The sequence below is a fragment of the Vanacampus margaritifer genome, chromosome 6 (assembly GCF_051991255.1).
Source record: "Vanacampus margaritifer isolate UIUO_Vmar chromosome 6, RoL_Vmar_1.0, whole genome shotgun sequence".
In the NCBI taxonomy this organism is placed as follows: Eukaryota; Metazoa; Chordata; class Actinopteri; order Syngnathiformes; family Syngnathidae; genus Vanacampus; species Vanacampus margaritifer.
The window spans coordinates 22,932,339-22,954,806 of record NC_135437.1 but is presented as its reverse complement, the minus strand read 5'-3'; the positions used below and the strand labels follow the sequence as shown (position 1 = coordinate 22,954,806).

At 39.5% G+C, this 22,468-nt stretch overlaps 1 protein-coding gene across 3 annotated transcripts in view; it reads left to right on the top strand.

Annotated features, from left to right (window-relative positions):
* ckap5 (cytoskeleton associated protein 5) overlaps positions 1–22,468 on the top strand; it is a 39,510-nt gene that overhangs the window by 6,066 nt on the left and 10,976 nt on the right. Inside the window, exons 4-34 of one of the 3 annotated variants that reach the window (XM_077568095.1) lie at positions 888–1,094; positions 1,351–1,522; positions 1,615–1,741; positions 2,813–2,913; positions 3,031–3,144; positions 3,301–3,405; positions 4,701–4,790; positions 6,888–7,052; positions 7,128–7,256; positions 7,349–7,507; positions 9,352–9,450; positions 11,499–11,609; positions 11,780–11,872; positions 12,002–12,187; positions 12,946–13,040; positions 13,175–13,358; positions 13,438–13,577; positions 13,913–14,087; positions 14,321–14,434; positions 14,554–14,682; positions 15,052–15,246; positions 15,379–15,496; positions 16,361–16,446; positions 17,394–17,504; positions 18,071–18,193; positions 20,403–20,552; positions 20,680–20,883; positions 20,971–21,106; positions 21,219–21,412; positions 21,492–21,667; positions 21,932–21,955. In XM_077568095.1, coding sequence (XP_077424221.1) covers positions 888–1,094; positions 1,351–1,522; positions 1,615–1,741; positions 2,813–2,913; positions 3,031–3,144; positions 3,301–3,405; positions 4,701–4,790; positions 6,888–7,052; positions 7,128–7,256; positions 7,349–7,507; positions 9,352–9,450; positions 11,499–11,609; positions 11,780–11,872; positions 12,002–12,187; positions 12,946–13,040; positions 13,175–13,358; positions 13,438–13,577; positions 13,913–14,087; positions 14,321–14,434; positions 14,554–14,682; positions 15,052–15,246; positions 15,379–15,496; positions 16,361–16,446; positions 17,394–17,504; positions 18,071–18,193; positions 20,403–20,552; positions 20,680–20,883; positions 20,971–21,106; positions 21,219–21,412; positions 21,492–21,667; positions 21,932–21,955 — 4,212 coding nt within the window. The remainder of the gene's footprint in view (positions 1–887; positions 1,095–1,350; positions 1,523–1,614; positions 1,742–2,812; positions 2,914–3,030; positions 3,145–3,300; positions 3,406–4,700; positions 4,791–6,887; positions 7,053–7,127; positions 7,257–7,348; positions 7,508–9,351; positions 9,451–11,498; positions 11,610–11,779; positions 11,873–12,001; positions 12,188–12,945; positions 13,041–13,174; positions 13,359–13,437; positions 13,578–13,912; positions 14,088–14,320; positions 14,435–14,553; positions 14,683–15,051; positions 15,247–15,378; positions 15,497–16,360; positions 16,447–17,393; positions 17,505–18,070; positions 18,194–20,402; positions 20,553–20,679; positions 20,884–20,970; positions 21,107–21,218; positions 21,413–21,491; positions 21,668–21,931; positions 21,956–22,468) is intronic. The other 2 variants (XM_077568098.1, XM_077568097.1) reach the window with 2 other exon arrangements.

Sequence of the window (22,468 nt, the reverse complement as noted above, 5' to 3'; positions counted from 1 at the left end):
ATCTGACGTCATGCCCGCTTTTTGCTGGTTGGTTCATTTCTTTGTCTGTTTGCTCGGGTTCGCCCCGCCTCAGAAATGCACTTGATAGCAACTGTGACCAGCGATGAGTCTGGTTTTCAGGCTAATGGAAAGGTGGCAAAAGGAGATTTGACTTTCTGAAAAATCCTCTCCACCGTGTCTTTAGGTCTAAATCCCAAAATGCACTTCTGCGCCATTTTTAAACAACGGAAATGTTCAGTGACTTAGTGGCACGATCTGATTGTAGGTAGTCGAACTGGAACCACAATTAATTTTGAACTCTGTATGAACAGAACTTGTCATGCAGCTTATTGTCCATGTTTTATAAATTGAATACATAAAAAATAATAATACTGCAAATAGAAATATTAGTAGTCACTTAACTCTTTGACTGCCAGACGTTTTCAGAAAAGGGATGCCGTGGGTGCCAGCCGATTTAAGCATTTTTCACTGATCTTTCAAGGTCCACAGAAAAATATGTGTTTGGACTATGGAAACGCACATACTACCAAATGAAAGATTGGACTCTCATCTTTCATCAGAAAAAAAGTTTGTTTCTACCTTATTCCGTTTTTCAGTAATCAACAATAGAAAATGGTTAGTTTCACCTCGGTTTTTAAAAAAAACGTCTTTTAACGTCTTTGGCACTCCTCCATAGGATTTTACTAAAAGTTATTTAACGTTTTTGGCAGTCAAAGAGTTAATAATAATAATAATAAAAAAAAAATATATATATATATATATATATATATATATATATATATATATATATATATATATATATATATATATATATACATATACTGATGCTTATATATTGATTATTAGATCTTGGGAGTGCTGGCATAGAGCATTGTTAATTTTTGCAGGACAACAGGTGACGTGGTGTCTGGTGTGGTGACCAAAGTGTTTAACCAGCCAAAGGCCCGGGCTAAGGAGCTGGGCACAGACATCTGTCTGATGTATATCGAAATAGAAAAAGCTGAGGTGGTGCAGGATGAACTTCTGAAGGGACTGGACAACAAGAACCCCAAGATAGTTGTGGCCTGTATTGAGACGCTCAGGAAGGCTCTCAGGTCAGTGCTACCTTCCCATGTAGAGAAAAATCACTGTAATGTACAGTAAAAAATATGTTATGAAAATTACTTTTATACCTTTGCAAGAACAATTTGAGATAATTGTGAAGATGGTTAAATTGACTGAACTTGAATCTACTGGTACTCAGAATATGTGACTAGCGCAGCCAGTCATCTATTTCATTTTGAAACATTTAAATGCAGTTCTCATAGCTTGCATACATTCATCATTTTCATGGGGTTTTCTTTCTTCCAGTGAGTTTGGATCCAAGATTGCGACTTTGAAACCAGTAGTGAAGGTTTTACCCAAGCAGTTTGAGTCCAGAGAGAAGGCGGTGAGAGACGAGGCAAAGATGCTTGCTGTAGAAATCTATAAATGGATCAGAGATGCTTTGAGACCTTCACTGCAGAATATCAACTCTGTGCTGGTAGGACATGGCTCATCTCTTGAAACAGACATACTCACTGAAATGACTTTTAACAAGTGCTGTAAATGACACTGTCTGTGCCTTCTCGGCAGCTAAAGGAGCTTGAAGAGGAGTGGGTGAAGCTGCCGTCAAGCCCGCCCAAGCAAAGCAGGTTCCTTCGCTCCCAGCAAGACCTGAAGGCCAAGTTTCAACAACAACAAGCACAGGGAGAAGCGTCTGGTATTTATATATTAAAAAATGATACTTGCTGAATTGGACGGTACTTATTATTTAATCATGTACTGGTAGTTCAATTAATTCAATATAATTAATATCCATTCTTGCTATAAATTTGTTTAGGTTTTTGCAATGGTCTAAAACCTATACAAATATGTAGGCGAAACTGTAAAAAAATGCAATGTAAGGTTTATTTATAGTTTAATCAAACATTTGGAGATTTTTAAATGCAAATTACGCTTCTTGAGACGCAAGCCAAATTCACTAAGTGCTATTTTTGGTTTGAAAGTAGGAAATCCAAAGGTGATTTAAACAAGTGATTCTTAACAATCCAGTGGGCGCCATCCAGTTGGCCGCAAAGTAATTTCAGCTTTGTAAACCTGGGCCGCAATGGCAGCTTTATACACACGTAGCAGGGTATTTTTAAAACAGAATATTTCTAGTGTATTGTGGATCACTCCAAACGAAGGTCGTGGGAAAGAAAACGGCATTCGGTGAGGGCAATAGCTTCCAGCACAACTTTATTACGTCGTCTCGCGCTTGAGTCACAAAAACAGTCTCAGCTGTCAGTGTTCACACAAAAATGAAGGATTTTATAAAGCTTAACTAGATTTAGTTTAGTTATTAAATACAAACAATAATAAATCAACATAAATCATATTTTATGAATGGGCCGCCACTTTTTACAGGAAAAAAGTTGGGCCCCAAGGTAAAAATGGTTAAGAACACCCGATTTAACTCACTGACTGCCATAAATTCATAAAAAAAAGATTATTAAAAATTATGAGCAAGAAGCGATTCAATTTTTTTATTGTAATTAATCGCATGACTTCACTAATTAACTCGCGATTGATCACAAATTTTGTATTGGTTCTAAATGTACAATGTAAAAAAAATCTAGGTTTCCATACTCTTGTTAACAAGAGTGGGAAAAAATGTTAAACTTATATAAATAGTTAAAATGATTTTTTTTTACGTTTATAGCTGTCAATGGCAGTGACTGAGTTAAAAACAAAAATATTTATTTGATAAACCAATCTGACGGTGTTTCCCGTTTTAACCCACCTTTTGCAGAAGAGGACGAGGAGGAAACAGCAACAACAGTGGATCCTTATGAGCTGATGGAAGCTGTGGATATTCTTAACAAGTTGCCCAAAGACTTTTATGATAAAATTGTGAGTGTGGTATGCTTAACTGCATGCAGTGGCCATCTTCTCCCCAAACGTATCAAGTTTTATCTATGCATTCTTTAACTCCATTTTAATTGTGAACCTGATTTTCTGTTTTTGCAGGAAGCTAAAAAATGGCAGGAGAGGAAAGAAGCTCTGGAAGCTGTTGAATCTCTTTTGAAGAACCCAAAATTGGAGAATGGGGACTATGGCGATCTTGTTAGAGCACTCAAGAAGGTACTTGGTCCAGTTGGTTTCCATCATTCGAGTCATTTCATGATAACGAACTGGAGTAATTATGAAAACTCGAATGGCCAATTTCTGCCTGACTGGTGGTATTGTGACACTGGAGGATGTACGATTTAAGTTACAGTACTGTTTGATGTGTCGTAGGTCGTGGGGAAAGATACGAATGTCATGCTGGTTGCACTAGCAGCTAAATGTCTGGCTGGGCTGGCCTCCGGTCTCAGGAAGAAGTTTGGAACGTATGCAGGGCAGGTAAGTTGCAAGAAAAATCTAATTTTAATGCAACTGTTTGAGGAATCATACACCTGCAATTGTTGATTGACATTGAAAGAATCACAGCAGATTTACGAGGAAAAAATACACGCTATAATATTAATTAATCAATCAATATTTATTGAACGCTTTTCATACATGACAGTGTAACGCAAAGTGCTACACATTGTTATAATCACCCCCACACCGCAATCATAAACAAATAAAAATGTAAGAGAGGAGTAGATTACGAAAAGATTAGAGACTGGGTACAGAGCATTTTGTGAGGGAAAACGCTTCATGGATTAGAGTTTTTGTGTTTATTTTGCGTTTCTTTATTAGAGGAACACTAAGAAACTTTCAGTTTGTTTATTATTGCGCCGCCATATGGACAAAAGCGGTAATGTTTTGCCCGAAGGAAGACTTAATTTCTCATGAGGACCAGCGCATTGGGTCGTTTTTGAGCTCATGCCATTTAGCGTCGACATTCAAATTGACTTCCATCTTTGTAACGAACGGGGGAAGGGGGAAGTGATGTATGCCATAAAGCAGTCAGCACATTTGTAGTTTTTTTTCTGTGGCAGTGTTCCTGCCTTCCTCCTCAAAGTTTCTTAGTGCCAGTAAAAATTATATCGACCCCCTCAGACCATGGCAAAGATATCATTCATCAAGAGTTATGATATTTTATTAAGGTTGAAAAGTTCCTAAGTGCTACTTTAATGTCACTGTGCTGCCATTTTTATTTTTTGTTTGTTTGTAAAGTCTTTTTAGGAGGGAGTAGGAGTAGGTTACATTTTCCACGGTAGGCTCTGTAATGAAAAATGGATCCATGAAAGGGATAGTTGACTCACTAAGCCATTTTCAGCAGTAACAAGTTAATATTTTGTCCATAATTAATTTGATAACTTCCTTATTTTTCATGTACAATTAACACCTTTAAAAACTAAAATTTCCACTTGCTGTCGACTGGAAATTGACATTATCTGTGCTGCGGAAATGGGTAACCACCAATCACGGCTCGCCTGTTTTCTGGGTTTGGTCAGCAAACTGAGCCATGATTGGGTGTTACCTGTTTCCTGAGCACGAGTTATGTCATCTTCACTCGACAGCAAGTGGCACAATTAGTTTTTAAAGGTATTAATTGTTCATAAAAAATGATGGTGTTATCACATTCATTATATACAAAGTGCTGTATTATCAATAAGTCAAGTATCCCTTTTAAGAATCAAGTGTTATTTATTAAAATGGTTAATATATATCCCTAAATAAGAGGTGCAATTTCCCCCGCTCCGCAGGTTGTTCCCACTATTCTGGAAAAGTTCAAAGAGAAGAAGCTTCAGGTTGTCCAAGCCCTGCAAGAGGCTATCGATGCCATTTTTCGTACTGTAAGTACACACATTCTAAGCAGAGGATGTGTCTCATTTAACCATCTGAGGAAAAAATAATAATAAAAAGTAGAAGTTATTTAAAAAAAAAATATATATATATATATATTTTTTATATATATATATATATATATATTTTTTTTTTAATGAAGTCAATATGCAGAGACTACAGTAGAGGGCACAAAAACAGGCACTGGTTGCTAGTTCTGGTACTTGTAACCCTTGTTAAATATCTGTGGCAATCTGGTTTGTAGCATAATTTTTATTTTATTTTGTGAGACACACCATGAGCCACCCTCAATTCCCAATGAATGTATATTTTTCAGAAAATAAAAGTTTATCTTTTAAAGTCACTCTACCCCAAATTGAAAGCATTTGCTCCCTATATTATATGCTAAGAGAGAGATCGTTCCGGGATGGGAATGGGAACACTTGCAGCATGGGGTTGAGCCATAACATTTCATGAGTGGCCAGTCTCGCTCATTGTTTTTGGGGCGATTAAAAAATCTGGAGTGCTGTTGTGTAATGTGGCTATGGTGAAAGTACAGCCCATCAAATGCACAGAAGATTTCACATATGCAGTTGACAAAAAAATTATTTCTGGGTTTATGCCAGTAAAATATAGTTGCTTGATGGAAACCATCAACACAAATATACATATAGTATATGTCTTTAACAATACATAATCATAGTTACAATTTCATATGTACTATGGATGAAATTGTGCGATAGTGATTTCGCGAGCGGCAATCAAAGCTCGCCGCCAGCGCTCATTCATACAGAATGGAAAGTTTGGTGTCATTCGTTTGGTCGCCTCTCTGAGTCAACGGCTCTGGCGGCCCTCCTGAGGCCGGGGCCACGACGGTTGGCATGGGGGAGCGGGGAGGCTCCGGGCTGTGGCTCAAGACTTCTTAATCCTGGCAAGCGGGGCTCTCGCAAGATTCACCATTTCACCCCTTGGTACATTATTATGTGTTATGGTAAAATGCATTTATGTGTACAGACGCTCCCCACCTTACGAACGAGTTACGTTCCGGATGATCGTTCGTAAGGTGAATTTGTTCGTAAGTTGCTTCAGTGCTATATTTTGTATTATAATTTATGTTTAAAGCCTATATAAGTATATTGAAGGTTTATATAAGTATGTTTAAGGCTTGTACAAGTAACCTGCATTGGTTTGTACTGAAAAAAACTTAATAAAATGGAGAGAATACGTACAGTACTGTACTGTACTACGTATGTTAGAGAGAGAGAGCGAGAGAGACACACACAGTATGTACATGTACGTAATAAGATAAATAAAATGAAGTTTAACTTACTTTTGGAAGATGTACTCGATGCTTAAGGAGATGATGGAGGAGGAGGAAGAGGAGGATTTTATATCATGAGAGATTCTTCGTCGTCGCTGGAATCGGCTTCAAAAGTTATTTCCTGCTTCATGGGGACCGGCGTTTTCTTCCTCCTCCTCCTCGCCACGTTGCTCAGCCTCCAATGAGCTCTCACAGCGCCAATCGTCGGTATTAGCGGCGGAAAGAAGCACTACGCGCAATACAAAATCTAACTTACAGCATTTCTTTCCGAACATTTTTCGACATACTGTACGCGCAGAAATGTTCGTATGTACCGTTGTTCGTAACTCGAATGTTCGTAAGTAGGGGAGCGTCTGTACTATACTGTAACTTGGCACTGCCGGCGGTCTATCTCGCTAGCTGTAAAACCCGAGAATGGGTGTGTGCATTGGATTTCTTTGCTGCATTGCTTAGGAAATGCCTAGATCTGTCGGCCAATCAGAAGACAATTGATGTCACGGTCCAACTCGGTCAGCCTGCGAACCAGAGCAGCCTTGGCGGAGGTTCTGAAAAGTTTGTTCCATTGTAACCGCACGGCACCAAAACAGTATAATGTCAAAGCAACCTCAGATGACTTGCCTTCGACTTGACGGCACACTGCTGTTGCTTTAAATACTCACATACCCACAGCCAACGTAAACTAACTTTACTTAATCTCCCCTGTGTCTTTATTGTGCAGTGTAAATTTGCAGATTTTTGTTTTAATTTTTGCGTGTGACCCCAATGTAATATGTAACTCTTCTCCTAGACTACTCTACAAAATCTGTCGGAGGACATCCTGGCTGTGATGGATAATAAAAACCCTTCCATAAAGCAGCAAGCCTCTCTGTTTTTGGCCCGCTCCTTTAGACTATGTACTCAGGCCACACTGCCCAAGAGTGTACTCAAACCCTTCTGTGCTGCCCTTGTAAAGGTACGCGCATTCATTATAAAGAAAGAAAATAAGTCTGTATCGCTCCTCATCGTTACTTGTCTCTTTCACCATCAGCAAGTGAATGACTCTGCTCTAGAGGTGCGTGATGCTGCCTTTGACGCTTTGGGTACAGCCATGAAAGTGGTCGGCGAGAAAGCGGTGAACGTTTATCTAGCTGATTTGGATAAACTAAAACTTGACAAGGTAAAACATGATGATCAATCTGACTGAATGAGATGCCCCTGCTCAGTTGTTTGACCCGTGTAGCCCTGTTGTCCTGTGTTGTTTGGTGACAGATAAAAGAGTGTGCTGATAAAGTAGACCTTCCAGGAGGGAAGAAGAGTGCGGGAGGAGCTGCAGAAAAGAAGCCATCAGCTAAAGCACCACCTGCTGCTGAAGCCCAAACTAAATCCTCTGCTCCGCCTAAGAAGACCTCAGCTGCAGCCACTAGCAAGGTAACAAATTCACAGTTTCATAGTTTTATTTTCTGGATCATCGAGTACGGCTTCAACTTAAAACACTTTACTGCAGTGAGATAAGACAAACAGTTGCAATCTATTGAATACCCTGAAAGGAGAATGAGTCCTGTAGGCATGAAAATCCCTCACTTTTCGGCGAAATTTGATGTGTTGAAACCAAAATAGGTCACCTATGTGAGTCATGGAGCTCAGTTGAGCACATTTTTTTTTTGGGGGGGGGGGGGGGGCTGGTTGTTTTGGGTTGTTCATGTTCTCTTCCAGCTGTCATTTTTTTGCGAGATTTTACTCAGTTGGGTACAAATTCATCGCGCTATGCAGGCACGTTCTTGAAAAGTCGTTTAAACAATTGTGCAGTTGTTCCTTAAAGAACAAAAAAAAAACACTAATACAATCATTTATCTTCTGATCTTGTATTACTGTTTAACTTTGTTGTTTATGTTATTCATTGTAAAGAACCTTGCTTCTCTCTTTGTAATATTAAATATTTTTTTGTGTTATTGATACCTAATTGATGTTATACCTTGATTTATTTTTTATTTTTATTTTTTTACTCCATCATCTCCGGTTCATGTGATGTTTTATTTTTCAGATTTTATTTAATGACACATAACTGTTAAAAGTGAATGTTTTTTTTTTAAATAAAATGTATTATTTTATTGTTAAATAAGTTAACATTTACTACTACAAACAACAGAACAAAAGTACCGAAATTGGCACTGTTACCGGTATTGATACCCCGATGCTGTCAATTGGAACCAAACTGATTCAAATGTGAAAGGTACCCATCCCTACTTGAACACAGCGCATGCTGACTTTTCCTACATCCATCCTTGGTACAATAAATGTAGCAAAGATGTTCGCATTTTTGCAAACTGTTTCTCTTGACTCCGTAAAATTTTGAACATTAAATTCGCCATCCCTTCGTCCACTGCATGCCCCCAACCCGTTTGACGAGTGCTCGAGGAATATTCAAATTTTGGTCAAAGTGCTTCTCACCTTTTTCACCCCTCACCCGTTTTCAAGCATCCTACATGGAGAAATATTTTCTACAATTTATATTTGACAAAATTTGATTTTCCCCATTTTGTAAATTTTGCCTTGGGCCTTGTTCAGACTGACAGCCAAAATCGGATTTTTAACCCAACCAGATTGAAACTGGTTGGCTCTTTTGTAGTCTGAACAGTCACAAAGCACATGAAATCAATTTTTTTTTTTTTGTGGGACTGATTGAAACCACATTTTGGAGGTAATTTATAAAAAATATCGCTTGTGGACAGCCTGAACACAGAGATATTTGACAGTCTGTGATAGGTCATTATCCCATTGGCTCCACTTGCCAGACTGGTTCCTTGTATGCTGTGGCAGTCAAATGCCTTAAGTGCTCCACTGCCCCGTTGGCTCTTGGCAAGCGCAACCAGAAATACAGTGACAGTTCACTTTACTTACTCAAATACGTAAGCTGGTCCCGCAAAATACATAAATAAGGTGGTCATACTATAAATTTGTACGTCTTACGGTCTCACAAGCTTTTTAACGCGCTTGCGAGGAACCAGTCGGGCAGTGCGGAGCGGTAAAAAAATGTCACAATATATGACGTCAAACATTACATGTGCTAGGTTACTACGTCTCCGCTCCAATTTGCGACAGCAACTTGTCAGATGGGCCCAGTCTGAACAAGGCCAGATCCAATTTGGACACTCAGCCCTAAAAATCATATTTCAGGAGGAATCAGACATGCCTGCAGTCTGAGCGCAGCCTTGGTCTGCTGTAGTCATGTGCTGATTTTGACATTAACTGTAAATTGTGAATCTTTCTAACAGTCTGCTGGTCCACCAAAGAAAGGCAAACAAGTCTCTGTTGCCAGTGGAAAACCCAAAAAGAACACGGAAAGTAAAGACTTCACAGAAAGTGAATTGTCGGTAAGTCTGAACTCTATTAGGGCTTTGCGGCATTACATGGTCACAACAGCTTTGTTGTTGTCCAGTTTTTCAGTCACTTGACTTTAGCTTGATCTGATTTTCAGTAATCGTGTGGCAAAAATAACCTTACTGTCAGTCAGAAGTGGCCATCTAATGCACCCTCATTTAACAGCACTCATTTTGCAGAAGTGCAATGTGATGAAAGCTTGTCCCACACAAAGCAACGCGGCTGAATGCGACTGGATGTTTTTTATGAGTGGCTGACTGTCAGCAGTTTTTCTGTTATTTGAATCACTGATAAATGGTGTCACAGAATCCAAAGGGCAATTTCTGGGTGTGCCGATGCGAGTCATTGACTAGATTTTGTTAGTGATTGTCCAGTTCAATAGCATTTTACCACGTTGCTCGGTGTGTGTGTGTGACGGGCTTAACGAGAGCCAGTTGCTCATATTACAGCATAAAGTGGCGCCAACCTCTTAAAATTTTACTTGTTTTGACTTGATGAATGACAATTACCCTCAACCAATGACTGATACCTTTCCCAACGTCAGTATTTTCAATGAGCAAACTGAGCCTCTAAGTAAATTACCTGATACCAGTCGGCTCGACTTGTTCTTGACTTTTTTTCAATTAAAAGATTACTGTACATGTTGATGCTCACGTGGTGGAAAATGATTACAAAACAGTTGAATATAATATAATAATTAAGGAAGGCTTTCATCACAAAAAAACACTACATAGCTAATGCTATTAGAGCTCGCACTACACCCAAAATCGCCATTTGTGTTTGCATCAGCAAATGACTTTCAAATTCATTTGCATCACGCTTTTCTGAAAGAACACATAATGCACAGTCCAATAGATGAGAACCCAACTTGATTAATCCAATTTTGATTAAAATTTGCAAATGGAGTGCACTTATACTCAACATACTCTCAAAGCCTCACAGTCACTTATTTTCAAAATTAATCTAACTGTAAAATGCAGCTGCAGTGTTCAGTAAGATGGTAGCTGTTTTACCTAGTTTCGTTTAAAATGGCTTACTTTAACCAGGATCCTGCTTCGTATTGTGGCCAAAGGTAGAATCCAGGTTGGTTGCACCTATTGGTGTCGTATAAAATAAGTGGATCAGAGGCATCCTAAAACTAAGCTAAATAGCTGAGGAGACATTCTCTCTGGGCAACCAACTTTTATTTGTTGCCATCCGTGATGGGATGTGTGAGAGGCTAACAGCGGTGTTGATACACTGCCAAGAGGGTCTTTATTGACCATAGTGCAGTTGATTTAAAGCTCCTTCGCTGGCTAATTAACTAGCGCGCAACCACCTTGGGGTGAAGGAACCAACTTGCATGTGAAACTCTTGGCCACAAGTTTCACTTTTTTCTGTCCCCTTTAATTTCTTTTTTTAAAGGATGAAATACCCCAAAAATAATTTAATTCAAGAACATTTTTTTATTTCTGGTTCGCGTGCAAAAATTACAATTCAATACTCTTTTCCACGCCCACTTGAATCTCCACTGATTCTTGCACAGACCTAATGACTATGAATGAAATAATATATTTGGGGGGTACATGAACTTTGACCTGCTGTTGTGGCACACACTAGAGCAGGTGGGTGCTTCAGCCCCCGGGGGGCAATTTGGGTATTGGTGTTTTGCTCAAGGAAACTGCAGCTGTGTGTCCGGTGACGGTCTTGAAGCGGGTTCCCCGCAGTGGCAAGTGACAATCTTAGCCCCTTGGCCATGGCTGAATCTGCTGTTTGTCAAAAACACAGGGATAAAACGGAGCCGTCAGTTTCAAGTTCAACCAATTTATTGGAATTATAAAGGCAAACTACTAACACAACATTTAGGCTGATAAATGACTACACAGTTATTTCTTTAGAAGTCTTTATAGTTTGTATCGAAGAAATGACCTTGTACAGTTTTTGAAGCAAGGTTTCATTTTTGTATGTAGAGATGGCCATTTTGTTGTTGACACTATTTTGTTGTTGAGAGAGTACTGTTGCTCTTTGACCCTATATTTTGCCATTCACATTTTAATTTCAGGTTGAGGTGTGTGAAGAACGAGCGGCCGAAGTACTTCCTGCATCCTGTCTTGAACAGCTGGACTCTGCTAATTGGAAGGAGAGACTCGCCAGTATGGAGGAATTTCAGAGGGTACTTTTGTTTGCTTTATTTAGGAAATCCTACCATTTTAAGTATAATCAAGTATATTTACAACATATTTAGACCATCATTAAGATCTGTGGTTAATATTTGTTTTGAAGACTGGAAAGCTGCTAAGCAGTGGAATGAATGTTCATGAATGTATTCATATTTCTTTCTAGGCTGTTGAGACTATGGATAAGATGGCAATGCCTTGCCAAGCGTTAGTCAAAATGTTGGCCAAGAAACCAGGCTGGAAGGAGACAAACTTCCAGGTAACATTTGTATTATTTTAAATGCAAGTTAAACTAAGCACCCTATTGAAATTATTCAGTATTTACTGTATCTTTGTTAGTATTTGTGATTCTAATTAATCCCAATGTTTTGGGCTGCTCTTTCTTAAGGTCATGCAGATGAAGCTACACATTGTGGCCCTTATTGCCCAGAAGGGGCAGTTTTCAAAGACTTCAGCCTCTATAGTTTTGGATGGCTTGGTGGATAAGGTTGGCGATGTCAAATGTGGTGGAAATGCCAAGGAGGGAATGACTGCAATTGGGGAGGCCTGCTCACTACCATGGACTGCCGAACAGGTTTTTACCTTTTTTTTTAAAAAAACAAAAATGCATCTTTTCCATCACAAAAAATAACATGATAAAATTAAGTTCTTAAACTTTATGGGTCGGCTGGTCCATATTTAAAAGAGTAATACTGCACACCCTCATGCACTTTTAATCTTCTTGCCAAGTAGCGTTGGCCAAGTGAGGCAAAGCGATCTCCTTTGGCAATGTTCAGTATGATTGATTTTCACCGGGCTTCTTTTGTCAAACACAAAACAATGTGAAATTATGGCGCTCTTGTTTTCCGCTTTGTGGAATTTCAATATTGCTTTCTATTGTCTTTTTACAAATGAATGAAATAAATTGAATTGAAAAGAAAAAAAAACGCGTTACTGCCTTTTTATAAGCCAGCTCCTCTGTTTTCAGCTATGTTGTTAGCATGTCAGCATGGCAGACTTTGGCCTACAGAAGTCGCAATAATAATTGTCCTGAAAATAATATTGTAATTTATTAATTAATTACTCTGCCACAGGATAGCATAGGTTTTGGAACGTTATACTGAGTGATTGGATAAATGAAGCTTCATGAAGCACTTGTGACATTTTTTTGGGACTTTTCTAGATGGTACTCTTTGTTTAAAAATGCAATTGCACTAGCCTTTATTGTTAAACCAAGAGCACTATCTAGAGGAGTAAAAAAATATATATATTGTAAGTGCTCCATGAAGTTACATTTTCCTATTACTAGTATTTACATTGGTTATTTATTTGTTTGTTTGTTTATTTTTACAGGTGGTGTCCTTGGCATTTGCACAAAAGAACCCCAAAAACCAGGCAGAGACTCTCAACTGGCTGGCTAATGCCATGAAGGAGTTTGGCTTTGCTGGGTAATTAAGATATGTGTTTTAGTCACTTGCAACTTAAAATAATTCTGAGTACAATATTCACTGGACTGTAGAAACTGAAGAGGCTTTAGCAAGAGTAGAGTAAAAGGAAAAAACTGATTTTTTTTCTTTCTCAGTATTAATGTGAAAGCTTTTATCAACAATGTGAAGACGGCCCTCGGAGCTACTAACCCAGCTGTTAGGACGGCGGCAATTACCCTGCTGAGTGTAATGTATCTCTATATGGGAGCGCCACTCCGCATGTTCTTTGAGGATGAGAAACCAGCTCTCCTGTCACAAATAGATGCAGCATTCGAGAAGGTAATGCTTTTTTTGTATTACTCATGGTAACCATACAAAATACGATCTTTCATTTCTCTTCTGTATTTCTGCATCATAGATGCAAGGCCAGTCATCTACAGCTCCGACAAGATTCACCAAGAAGACTGGAAATGAGGATGAATGTGACAATGCAGAGGAGCAAGAAGAAGATGTAGGAGGACAGGACATCATGGACCTTCTGCCCAGAACAGCGATTAGGTGACTTACCGAAAAGGCGAGAAGATAGATAGTTGAGCCATGGGAGGAGTCAGTTTTGAATTGGTTGTTTACAAACACAAACGGTAACTGAAGACCCCACCTTTAATCTACTTTAATATCATCTCTTCCAATACTACCAATATATCTCACCGAAACGTTAAATGTTTGATTTCAAAAGATCAAATGTTTCAGATGTAAATCCCTGGAAATAATAGCTGAACTGTTGATCTATTTTCTCAAAGTGTTTTCAGTCAAAAACCTTGCCAGTACTTTTGAAAATCACTCTATATGTAAAGTAAACAAAAACGAATTAAACTTTTTGTCCTTCCTGTTAGCGACAAAATCACTTCTGATCTGGTTTCTAAAATCGGCGACAAGAACTGGAAGATTAGAAAGGAGGGTCTTGATGAGGTGGCAGCCATTATCTCGGAAGCAAAATTCATCACAGCCAACATTGGAGACCTCCCTCTGGCCTTGAAAGAACGACTCGGTGATTCCAACAAGCTTCTGGTAGGTCTATGGGGAGGGATGGGGCATGCACACACTTGAATGCCCCCTCAAAATAATTTACAACTTGGACAACATCCTGACTTCATCGGAATTGAGGTTTTTACAATTGCTATGTAACATCATTCTGTGTTCTGCAATACAAATGTATGACTATAACCACGGGGGCATACAATATAGTTTAAATAAGTGGTCTTTTGACCTGTAATTTAAAAAATGAGCCTGTATGTCTCCAGGTTCAACAGAGCCTGACCATCCTGCAGCAACTTGCCACAGCCATGGGGCCTGGACTCAAACAGCATGTTAAAACGCTAGGATTCCCCATCATCACTGTGCTTGGAGACAGTAAGGTACATAAGCTGAAGCAAAATATTCATGTCCATTATTTCTTCTTTTTTTTTTTTCATAATTAAGACTGCATTGACACCGTGTACAGTTTGTGCTCTTAATGAACAATGTTTGCTCGTAGGTCAACGTCAGGGCAGCTGCAATGGCCACTCTGCAGGCCTGGGTGGGACAGACTGGAATGAAAGAATGGCTGGAAGGGGAGGATTTCTCAGAGGAGTTAAAGAAGGAAAATCCCTTTCTACGTCAAGAGGTACATATTAACGACAGTAAAGTAATTGCTGGAGTGCAAGCCGCTACTTTTTTTCCACTTAGCACTATAAAGGAAGCGCAAGAGCGTCAGGCAGAGCAAAACAAACCAAGTGAGTCCAAATACAGTAGGAGTTACAGAACGAGAGAGCGACCTGTGGCTTATAGTCGGGTGCGGCTTATATGTGTAACAAAGTCGAGTATTCCCCCAATTTAGCTCGCACGGCTTAGTCAGGTGCGCTTTGTAGTCCAAAATTTACTGTAATTAATTAAAATGAATTCCTGATAGACAAATGGAGACCTATTGCTCTTAATGCCATTATTAGTTGTATTAATTATCATTCACAACATAACTATTTCCTTCCTCTCAAAGTTGCTCGGCTGGTTGGCTGAAAAGTTACCCACCCTGAGGTCTGTGCCAGGAGATCTGATGGGTTGCGTCCCCAATCTATATGCGTGCCTAGAAGACAGAAACGGTGATGTGAGGAAGAAAGCTCAGGATGCTCTTCCCATGTTCATGATGCACCTTGGCTATGATAAGATGAACAAGGCTACAGGCAAACTCAAGGTACTAGAAAATGTTTTTGAGCTTTGAATTGCAAAATAAATGATTTAAAAAAACAACTAAACTGTTTCTCAACAATAATACATTACAGTGCTTCCTATAATACTTGATGTTCTTATTCTTGCCTCTTGTTAGCCATCTTCTAAAGACCAGGTTGTAGCCATGTTAGAAAAGGCCAGAGCAGTGATGCCAGCTAAAACTGCTGCTCCTGCTAAAACTGGAGGAGCAAAAGGCCCATCGGAAACAAGAGCAGGTTTGTATCATTCAATAAATGTATCACTGTGATGAAGCAGTATCAATCCTAATTCAATATCACGATTATACTGACCAAAACAATCAGTTATTAATACTGTATTATGCTATGAAGGGCTCTCACTCCCCGAGCCAATTTGAGGTACTGGAATGTAGGGATACGTCTCGTTCATGGATTTTCATGAATGCTTGAACTTAAGACCCTCATCTATGGTATTTTCTCAAGGCTTCTTGTTTTTCCCCAAAATTGGATTTTGAGATTTTCTTTGCGCAGTTGGGGTTTGGAATCATGGGATGTCTCCAGTCATTGTCAAGTGGGGGGCCCGTGAAGCCCTTTGACACTCTTTTGAGTATAAACCAGGGCAATAACTTAACTTCACTCTTACATTTGCTGTAGGTTTTAACTCCTGTTAGTTTTGCTTTGCAACATAGACAAACCCATAGGAAATAATCCCTCGTATACAATAAAAGCACAAAAACTAACTGAGCAAAGCTGGCATATATTGATACCTGTTGCTTCTATTTTCTGGATAATGTGTACACTAAATACAGTTTTAACAATAATTATAGTATGTAAAGGTTCTAAATTTTATTGTCAAACTGTAAAATACAGTACTCAGTATACCAAATTGACATTGCTTTATAACTTGTATTTGCTGTATAATATTGCTGTATTAATGTGGCTCAAGAGTAAAGACAGTATGTTATTTTAATATATTATTTTTGTGGTGTGTATGTCTTTAGGAAATGTGTTGTCTTTCAGATTTACACTTATGGCTAGGTTCACATTTATGGTGCTACATAAGTAAAATCACACATGGTCTGCTCTGTGTGTAATTCGCTCATGTTTTTATATTTGTTGCAGCCTCCAGGTCTCAGGCTGTCAGTGAGGATATGGCCGATAATAAACCTGAAGCTAAAAAGGTCAGAGGGGGAGTAGCTACTAAGAAGGTATGTATGTCTGTGTCGACGCGTGTTTTAAACACACTAGCAGTTATTATTACTGTAATTTATGTGGATTTTTCTTTGTAGTCGTCGTTTCGTTCGTTTGCTCTCGAAATCTGAGCATGAAATCAAATGTCTGCTTTTGAGAAAGACAATCTGCTATTTTCCACCATTCCGTCAGTCTGTGTTTGACCACGATATTCACGGAAAAAAAAGTTTATTATTGTAATACTGTATACACCATATGTATAGAGTTGAACGTGGATATATACAAACTGGAATAATTCTATTGATGGTAGTTTCCTAGCATAGTTTGCATGGCCATGGAGTATTTAAATAAAAAGGTGTCTAGTTGGATTAACGGCAAGGTTTTCAGTTTCAGAGTAAACTCAGTTTTTTTGGTTTTCACACAGGTCCTCTTTGTACTTCAGTTCTCATATCTGATATCAATTTAGTGGTAAATCATCTCTTCGGCGTCATGCCTCTGCTAGCTTGTCTCCACAAACACTATGGTTTTATCATGTGCTACAATACTGACCTTTGAACTGTATTTTTTTTTATTTTTATATTGCCTTTTCTAAATTTACACCAATTCAAATGTGATTTAAACAAACACAAAAAGTTAGATACAGCTCGCTGTTAAGTAGCTTTTTGTTTTTTTGAGCAACACAACAGAATTTTTTTTTAATGCAGCTATTTTATTTTTTTATTTTTTAAGCGACACAACAGAAAAATTAAAATTCAGCTAACTGGTGAGCTATTATATTATTAGAACTGCCCCAGAGGCTACTCGTGTGGTCTTTGGGGGCTCCCTGCCCACAGGCACAATGTTGATGACCCTGGTTTAGACATTTGGCTAAGTTGTATGTACTTTATGTCTGTATATCATTTGTCACCCCTCAGTTAGTTTTTGACTGAGTTGTCAACATTATTTGGTTTTTCTGTTCGCTCAGCAACCCTCTCCCCCTGAAGAACCTGAATCTATCACTCCCTCAAAGGACAAGGACAGTAATGCTAATAAAAAGCCCCTCAACAAAGGGAAGACTGCTGCTGGCAGTCAACAGGTAGATGTGGAACAGATGTGCTCCTGATGAGACAATTGTTACACAACTACCACTAATCAAATGTTTCTGTGCGCTCTTGTTTTCAATGAGGAATAGTCCAGCCAACATAGAAAAGTTTTGTTAGACTAATAAGTGTGCACTGAGCTTTAACGTTGATCATGACCCTTGGCCTGGTGTTTACACTGTTCATTACTGAGAATGTAGTCACTAATGGCGGTGTTACTATTTAAATGTTTAATTTAACTAATACGCTTCTCTCTCTCTTCGGTGAACACTTACTAACCCATCCACACATCAGTTTTAATTTAATCATCCTTCTGACAAAATATTACCGGTATTCAAACCTGCATGCATACAGAAATGAACGATCACTGTTTTCATATCACTTCACTGCATGAATTGAATTTGTTGCATGTTTTAAGAGCTAGTCACTTTCCACTTGTTCTATCTCACACATTTTTCTTTTCAGTGTGATGTCCATGTTTTGTAATACATCAATTAGATGTATTGTGTTAAACTGATTGTTAGTATCAATGTCTGACATTTAGGCCTTGTCTCACTTTCAGAGTATGGCTACCAAGAAGCCTGTTGCCAAAGGCATGAAAGATGATGAGGATAGGTCTGGGCCTCTCTTCATCCTTGTCCCCAATGCCAAGGAGCAGAGGATCAAAGAAGAGAAGCAATTGAAGGTACCTGACTATAATTAAGAGAGCAGATAAACATCTGTTAGTCTTTCACTCACTATTAAGGAAAGTCCTATTCAGGCAATGGGAAAACACACTTCTGCACCGGTATATGAAATATAATGTGATTAGTATCACTGAAACAAGAACCTATAGTTTCTGGAACCTTAAGTAGAATGTAACACCTGAATTTAGCTTTGAACATGTTTTGTCCTAAAGTGAGGTGTTGGAACTTGTTGCGCACGTGCCAATAGCTGTGGCCTCAAGTCCGGGTATCTCCGTGTTTGTGCTTTGGATTCGTATTTTTTGCCGGGCTGGATGCGAAAATGTGCATGACTACATACACACAGAATGAACTCCTTCAGTGACATAGGAGAACCGGTGGGATTTTTCATCAGATTCCTCGTGAGTTCAATCGGTCCTTCCGTGGCTGTTGAGATCCTACGCTAAAGGCTAGGAGATGGAGACAAAAGCTGTTCACAATGTGAGGAGATGGGTCCTGTTAACAGTAAGGTGTTTCATGAACAATACGCAAAGCCATTACTGACTATAACAGGGATGTGATTTTTCCGCTAATTCGCGGAATTCCACTTTTTTTATCTCCCCCCCCCCCAAAAAAAAAAATCCGATTTTTTTATTTTTTTTATTTTTTTTTAGTAGTTCATTGTGTATGCACATGACTCCGACAGATAACATCTTCATAGTTCAATATACATTGAAAATTTATGCTGTTGTTTTGTCTATTTCTTTGTCATGTGAGTGCATTGAAAGTACTTAAAAACACGGAAAACCCATGAGCTCCGGGGGGCTGCGGCCCCCAGACCCCCGGCTAAATTTTCAGATCATTTCACTTTGGTCAAATCACATCCCTGCTATAAGGAGAAGGAGAGTGTGACCTGGTGATTCTGCCATGACCAATGAGTTTAACTGCTTCTACAGCAGTTTTGACTTTGTCTGGGTCCTTCCGCTTTCGACGGCTGTTCCATCTTTGCTGCTGCGGCCTTCTGCTCTGCTCCATCCAGCGGCTGTATCACCTTTTAGATTACCACCGCGGTATCTGAGCGTGTGTGCCACGGAGATGGCTATTCTCCTGTGCATTCTGCAATCGGAGCCCCCAAACCGGTGGAAAGCCCCCCTGCTTCGTGTCAGTGCCTATGATGGGGATGCTTGATGTCTGTGATTATGAAGATACTTGAGAGGCTCTCCCTCGTTCTCCTCGGACCACAGCTGCAGCAGGCACTGGACCTGCTACAGTTTGCCTATTGGGAGAACATGGGAGTGGAGGACGTCATTCTGTACATGTGCCATTAGGGTCCTCATTTTTCAATGGCATGAGGAGTTATGTGAGGTTAATGTTTTATGATTTTCTCAAGTGCTTTCAACACCATCCAGCTGCCGATTCTGAGGTCGAAACTTGGAAAAGTGAGGTTAGAAGTAGCCTTCATTAGGTGGGTTACAGAGGTATGTGAGACTCAGAAGTGTGGTCTCTGGTACTGTACTGACTTTCTCCGTAGACCCCCCCCCCCCCCCCCAGGAATAATCTGACTAGTCGACTAATCATGACAGCCCTAGTTGAGTAATGACAAATATCAGACAACTGACAAATTTGGATGTCTATCCACCTGGATCACAAACTGCACTGGTTGGAACATGCATTTAAATACTGCATGCAGAAAGGGACTGAGCAGACTCTTCGTTTGTAGAAAGTTGAGATCTTTTGATGTCTGCAATGAGCTGCTCTACTTTTTTTTTTTTTCTTCTCAGCCCGTTTTGATCAGTGCCATATTTTTTGCCGCGGTGTACTAGGGGAACAGCATGGCAAGCAGGGGAGGGGAACCGTCTCAACAAAGTGGCGAAGTGTGTTGTCAGTGATAGAGGAAGGTGGACTCTAAAATGAGGAGGCAGCGGCAAACATCCTCGCGACACGACACTGTGGCATCTCAGAGAAAAAGTCTCAGTGACTGATTTCTCTTCATTGTGCTGCAGGACTTGGAAGATTTGTACCAGTCGCCATTAGATTGTCAAACAGATGTTGTTAACATGCATTTTGGTACTATTGCTAAATGATGCTAATAACTTGGTTTTTTTGTGTTTTGTCCTTTTCTTGTTGACTTTCCATGGTGTACAAGTGTACTTTTTGCTACTGGACACCTTGAATTTCAGCTTTGTGGATTAATAAAGTATTTATATATATATATCTAATCCCTCCTATCAGATTTTGAAGTGGAACTTCAGCACTCCTCGGGATGAATATTTGGAGCAGCTTAAAACTCAGATGTCGACCTGCTTTGTAAAGTGGCTCCAGGATGAACTCTTCCATCTTGACTTCCAGAGACACGTAAAGGCTATTAGTGTCATGATTGAGGTGAGAATGCATGTGTTGACTTTTTCTGATGAAATTTCAGCCATACAGACTGTAGGCCGTTGTTTCTTTATATGCATAGTTCACGCTGAATCATCTAAGCAGTCACTTCGCTTTTGTTATTTGACAGAGGTTGGAGAGTGAGAGTGATGCCACCATAAGTTGTCTGGACTTGATTCTTAAGTGGTTTACTCTGCGCTTTTTCGACACCAACACGACAGTCCTCATGAAGGTGCTGGAATATTTGAAGCTGCTTTTTGCCATGCTCGATAGGGAGAACTATCATCTCACTGAGTATGAGGCAAACTCCTTTGTCCCGTTCCTTCTACTCAAGGTCAGCACACACGCTACACTTGGCTAGACGAGCCTTTTCTCTGTGAAAAGATGTGTAAGTCTAGGTTCCTCTCTGTTCTTTTCTAAGGTTGGAGAGTCGAAGGACGTGGTTCGCAAAGATGTTCGGGCAATACTGACCATGCTATGTAAGGTTTACCCTGCATCTAAGGTCTTTCCTTACCTTATGGATGGAACCAAGTCCAAAAACTCCAAACAAAGAGCTGGTGGGTCGCTATAATTTTCCGGCTAACTTTAATTGCATTAAATTATTCAAAATCCATTGCTCACTGTGAGTGCAAGTTTTCTTACATTGCGTCTTTGGATTTATGTCTTAAGAATGTCTGGAGGAGTTGGGTTGTTTGATAGAAGGCTATGGACTGAATGTTTGCCAACCAACTCCAGCCAAGTCTCTGAAAGAGATCGCAGTTCATATTGGTGATAGAGACACTTCTGTCCGAAATGCTGCTCTAAACACGGTAGTGGCCGTCTACAATGTCTGTGGAGACCAAGTGTATAAACTAATAGGAAATGTAAGTGTGAGCATTGCAATAGTCTAGGCTTATTTAAAACTCAACTCCAAAATTTACGTTTCCAATCCATTATTTCTAGTTGTCGGAAAAAGATATGAGCATGTTGGAAGAAAGGATCAAACGTTCGGCGACGAAGAAGACAGCTGCTACTCCAGCCAAGCAGAGTGCAAATGAGCGCTCTCAAAGAGATCACCCAGCTAACCCCAATGGCACTTTCCTTCGCAAGTCCTCGCAGGAAGACCCCAACAAACTCAAGTAGGTCACCAAAGAGCCCAGAGTGGAACATTTGCACCACGAATGACCAATTGCATAATTCTCTTTTTGAGTTCCTGTAGGTGTCATGGCCCAATATAATACTTTTGTCCATATATGGACTTACTAGATAGGATCTGACAGTGAAAGCAAACCTTGTGTGTCTTTTGGCTGGGAAGTGGGCTTGCATGTCTCTTTAACTCCTCATCTTTTCCCCCCTGTGATTTCCTCCTTTCTGTATTCTTCCTGCCTTCCTCTCCGGAGCAGAATTATGTATCGCACTTATAGGATGTGAGTAAATCTTCCTCCTGCTCCTCTTGTTTGTGTCCTTTGCAAGGAACTTAAATTATATTTTATCATCCTAATGCAAAGTATTACATTTTCTTTATTCATTTCAATCCAATTATCATCATCCATTTTTAGTTGCGCTGCATAGCATCATCAATAGGTCAAAATTTTAGTTTCATATAGAAGTTCGTTTTGTTTAAACGTGTAACAATTCTCTTGCACCAAGTGGAACCAAACTTGTACTGTAGTTGTAGTGCCTCTAATGATGAAGCCGATTCCTAAGTTATGTGCATTATGTACAATTAGGGGTTGAGTTGTACAGTATTTATAATTTCAAGTAGTTAAATCACTCATTGGCAGTATGGGAATGTCTTTCAAAATGCAATATTTTTAGGTGTTGGCTAGTTGAGGACTAGCAACAGGTGAAGGGGATATAAGGAATTTGGCATCTGGGCTCATTTTTAAACATAGACACTTCTGACACTTTGTTTCCTCTGAAATTTGCTGTACTGTATT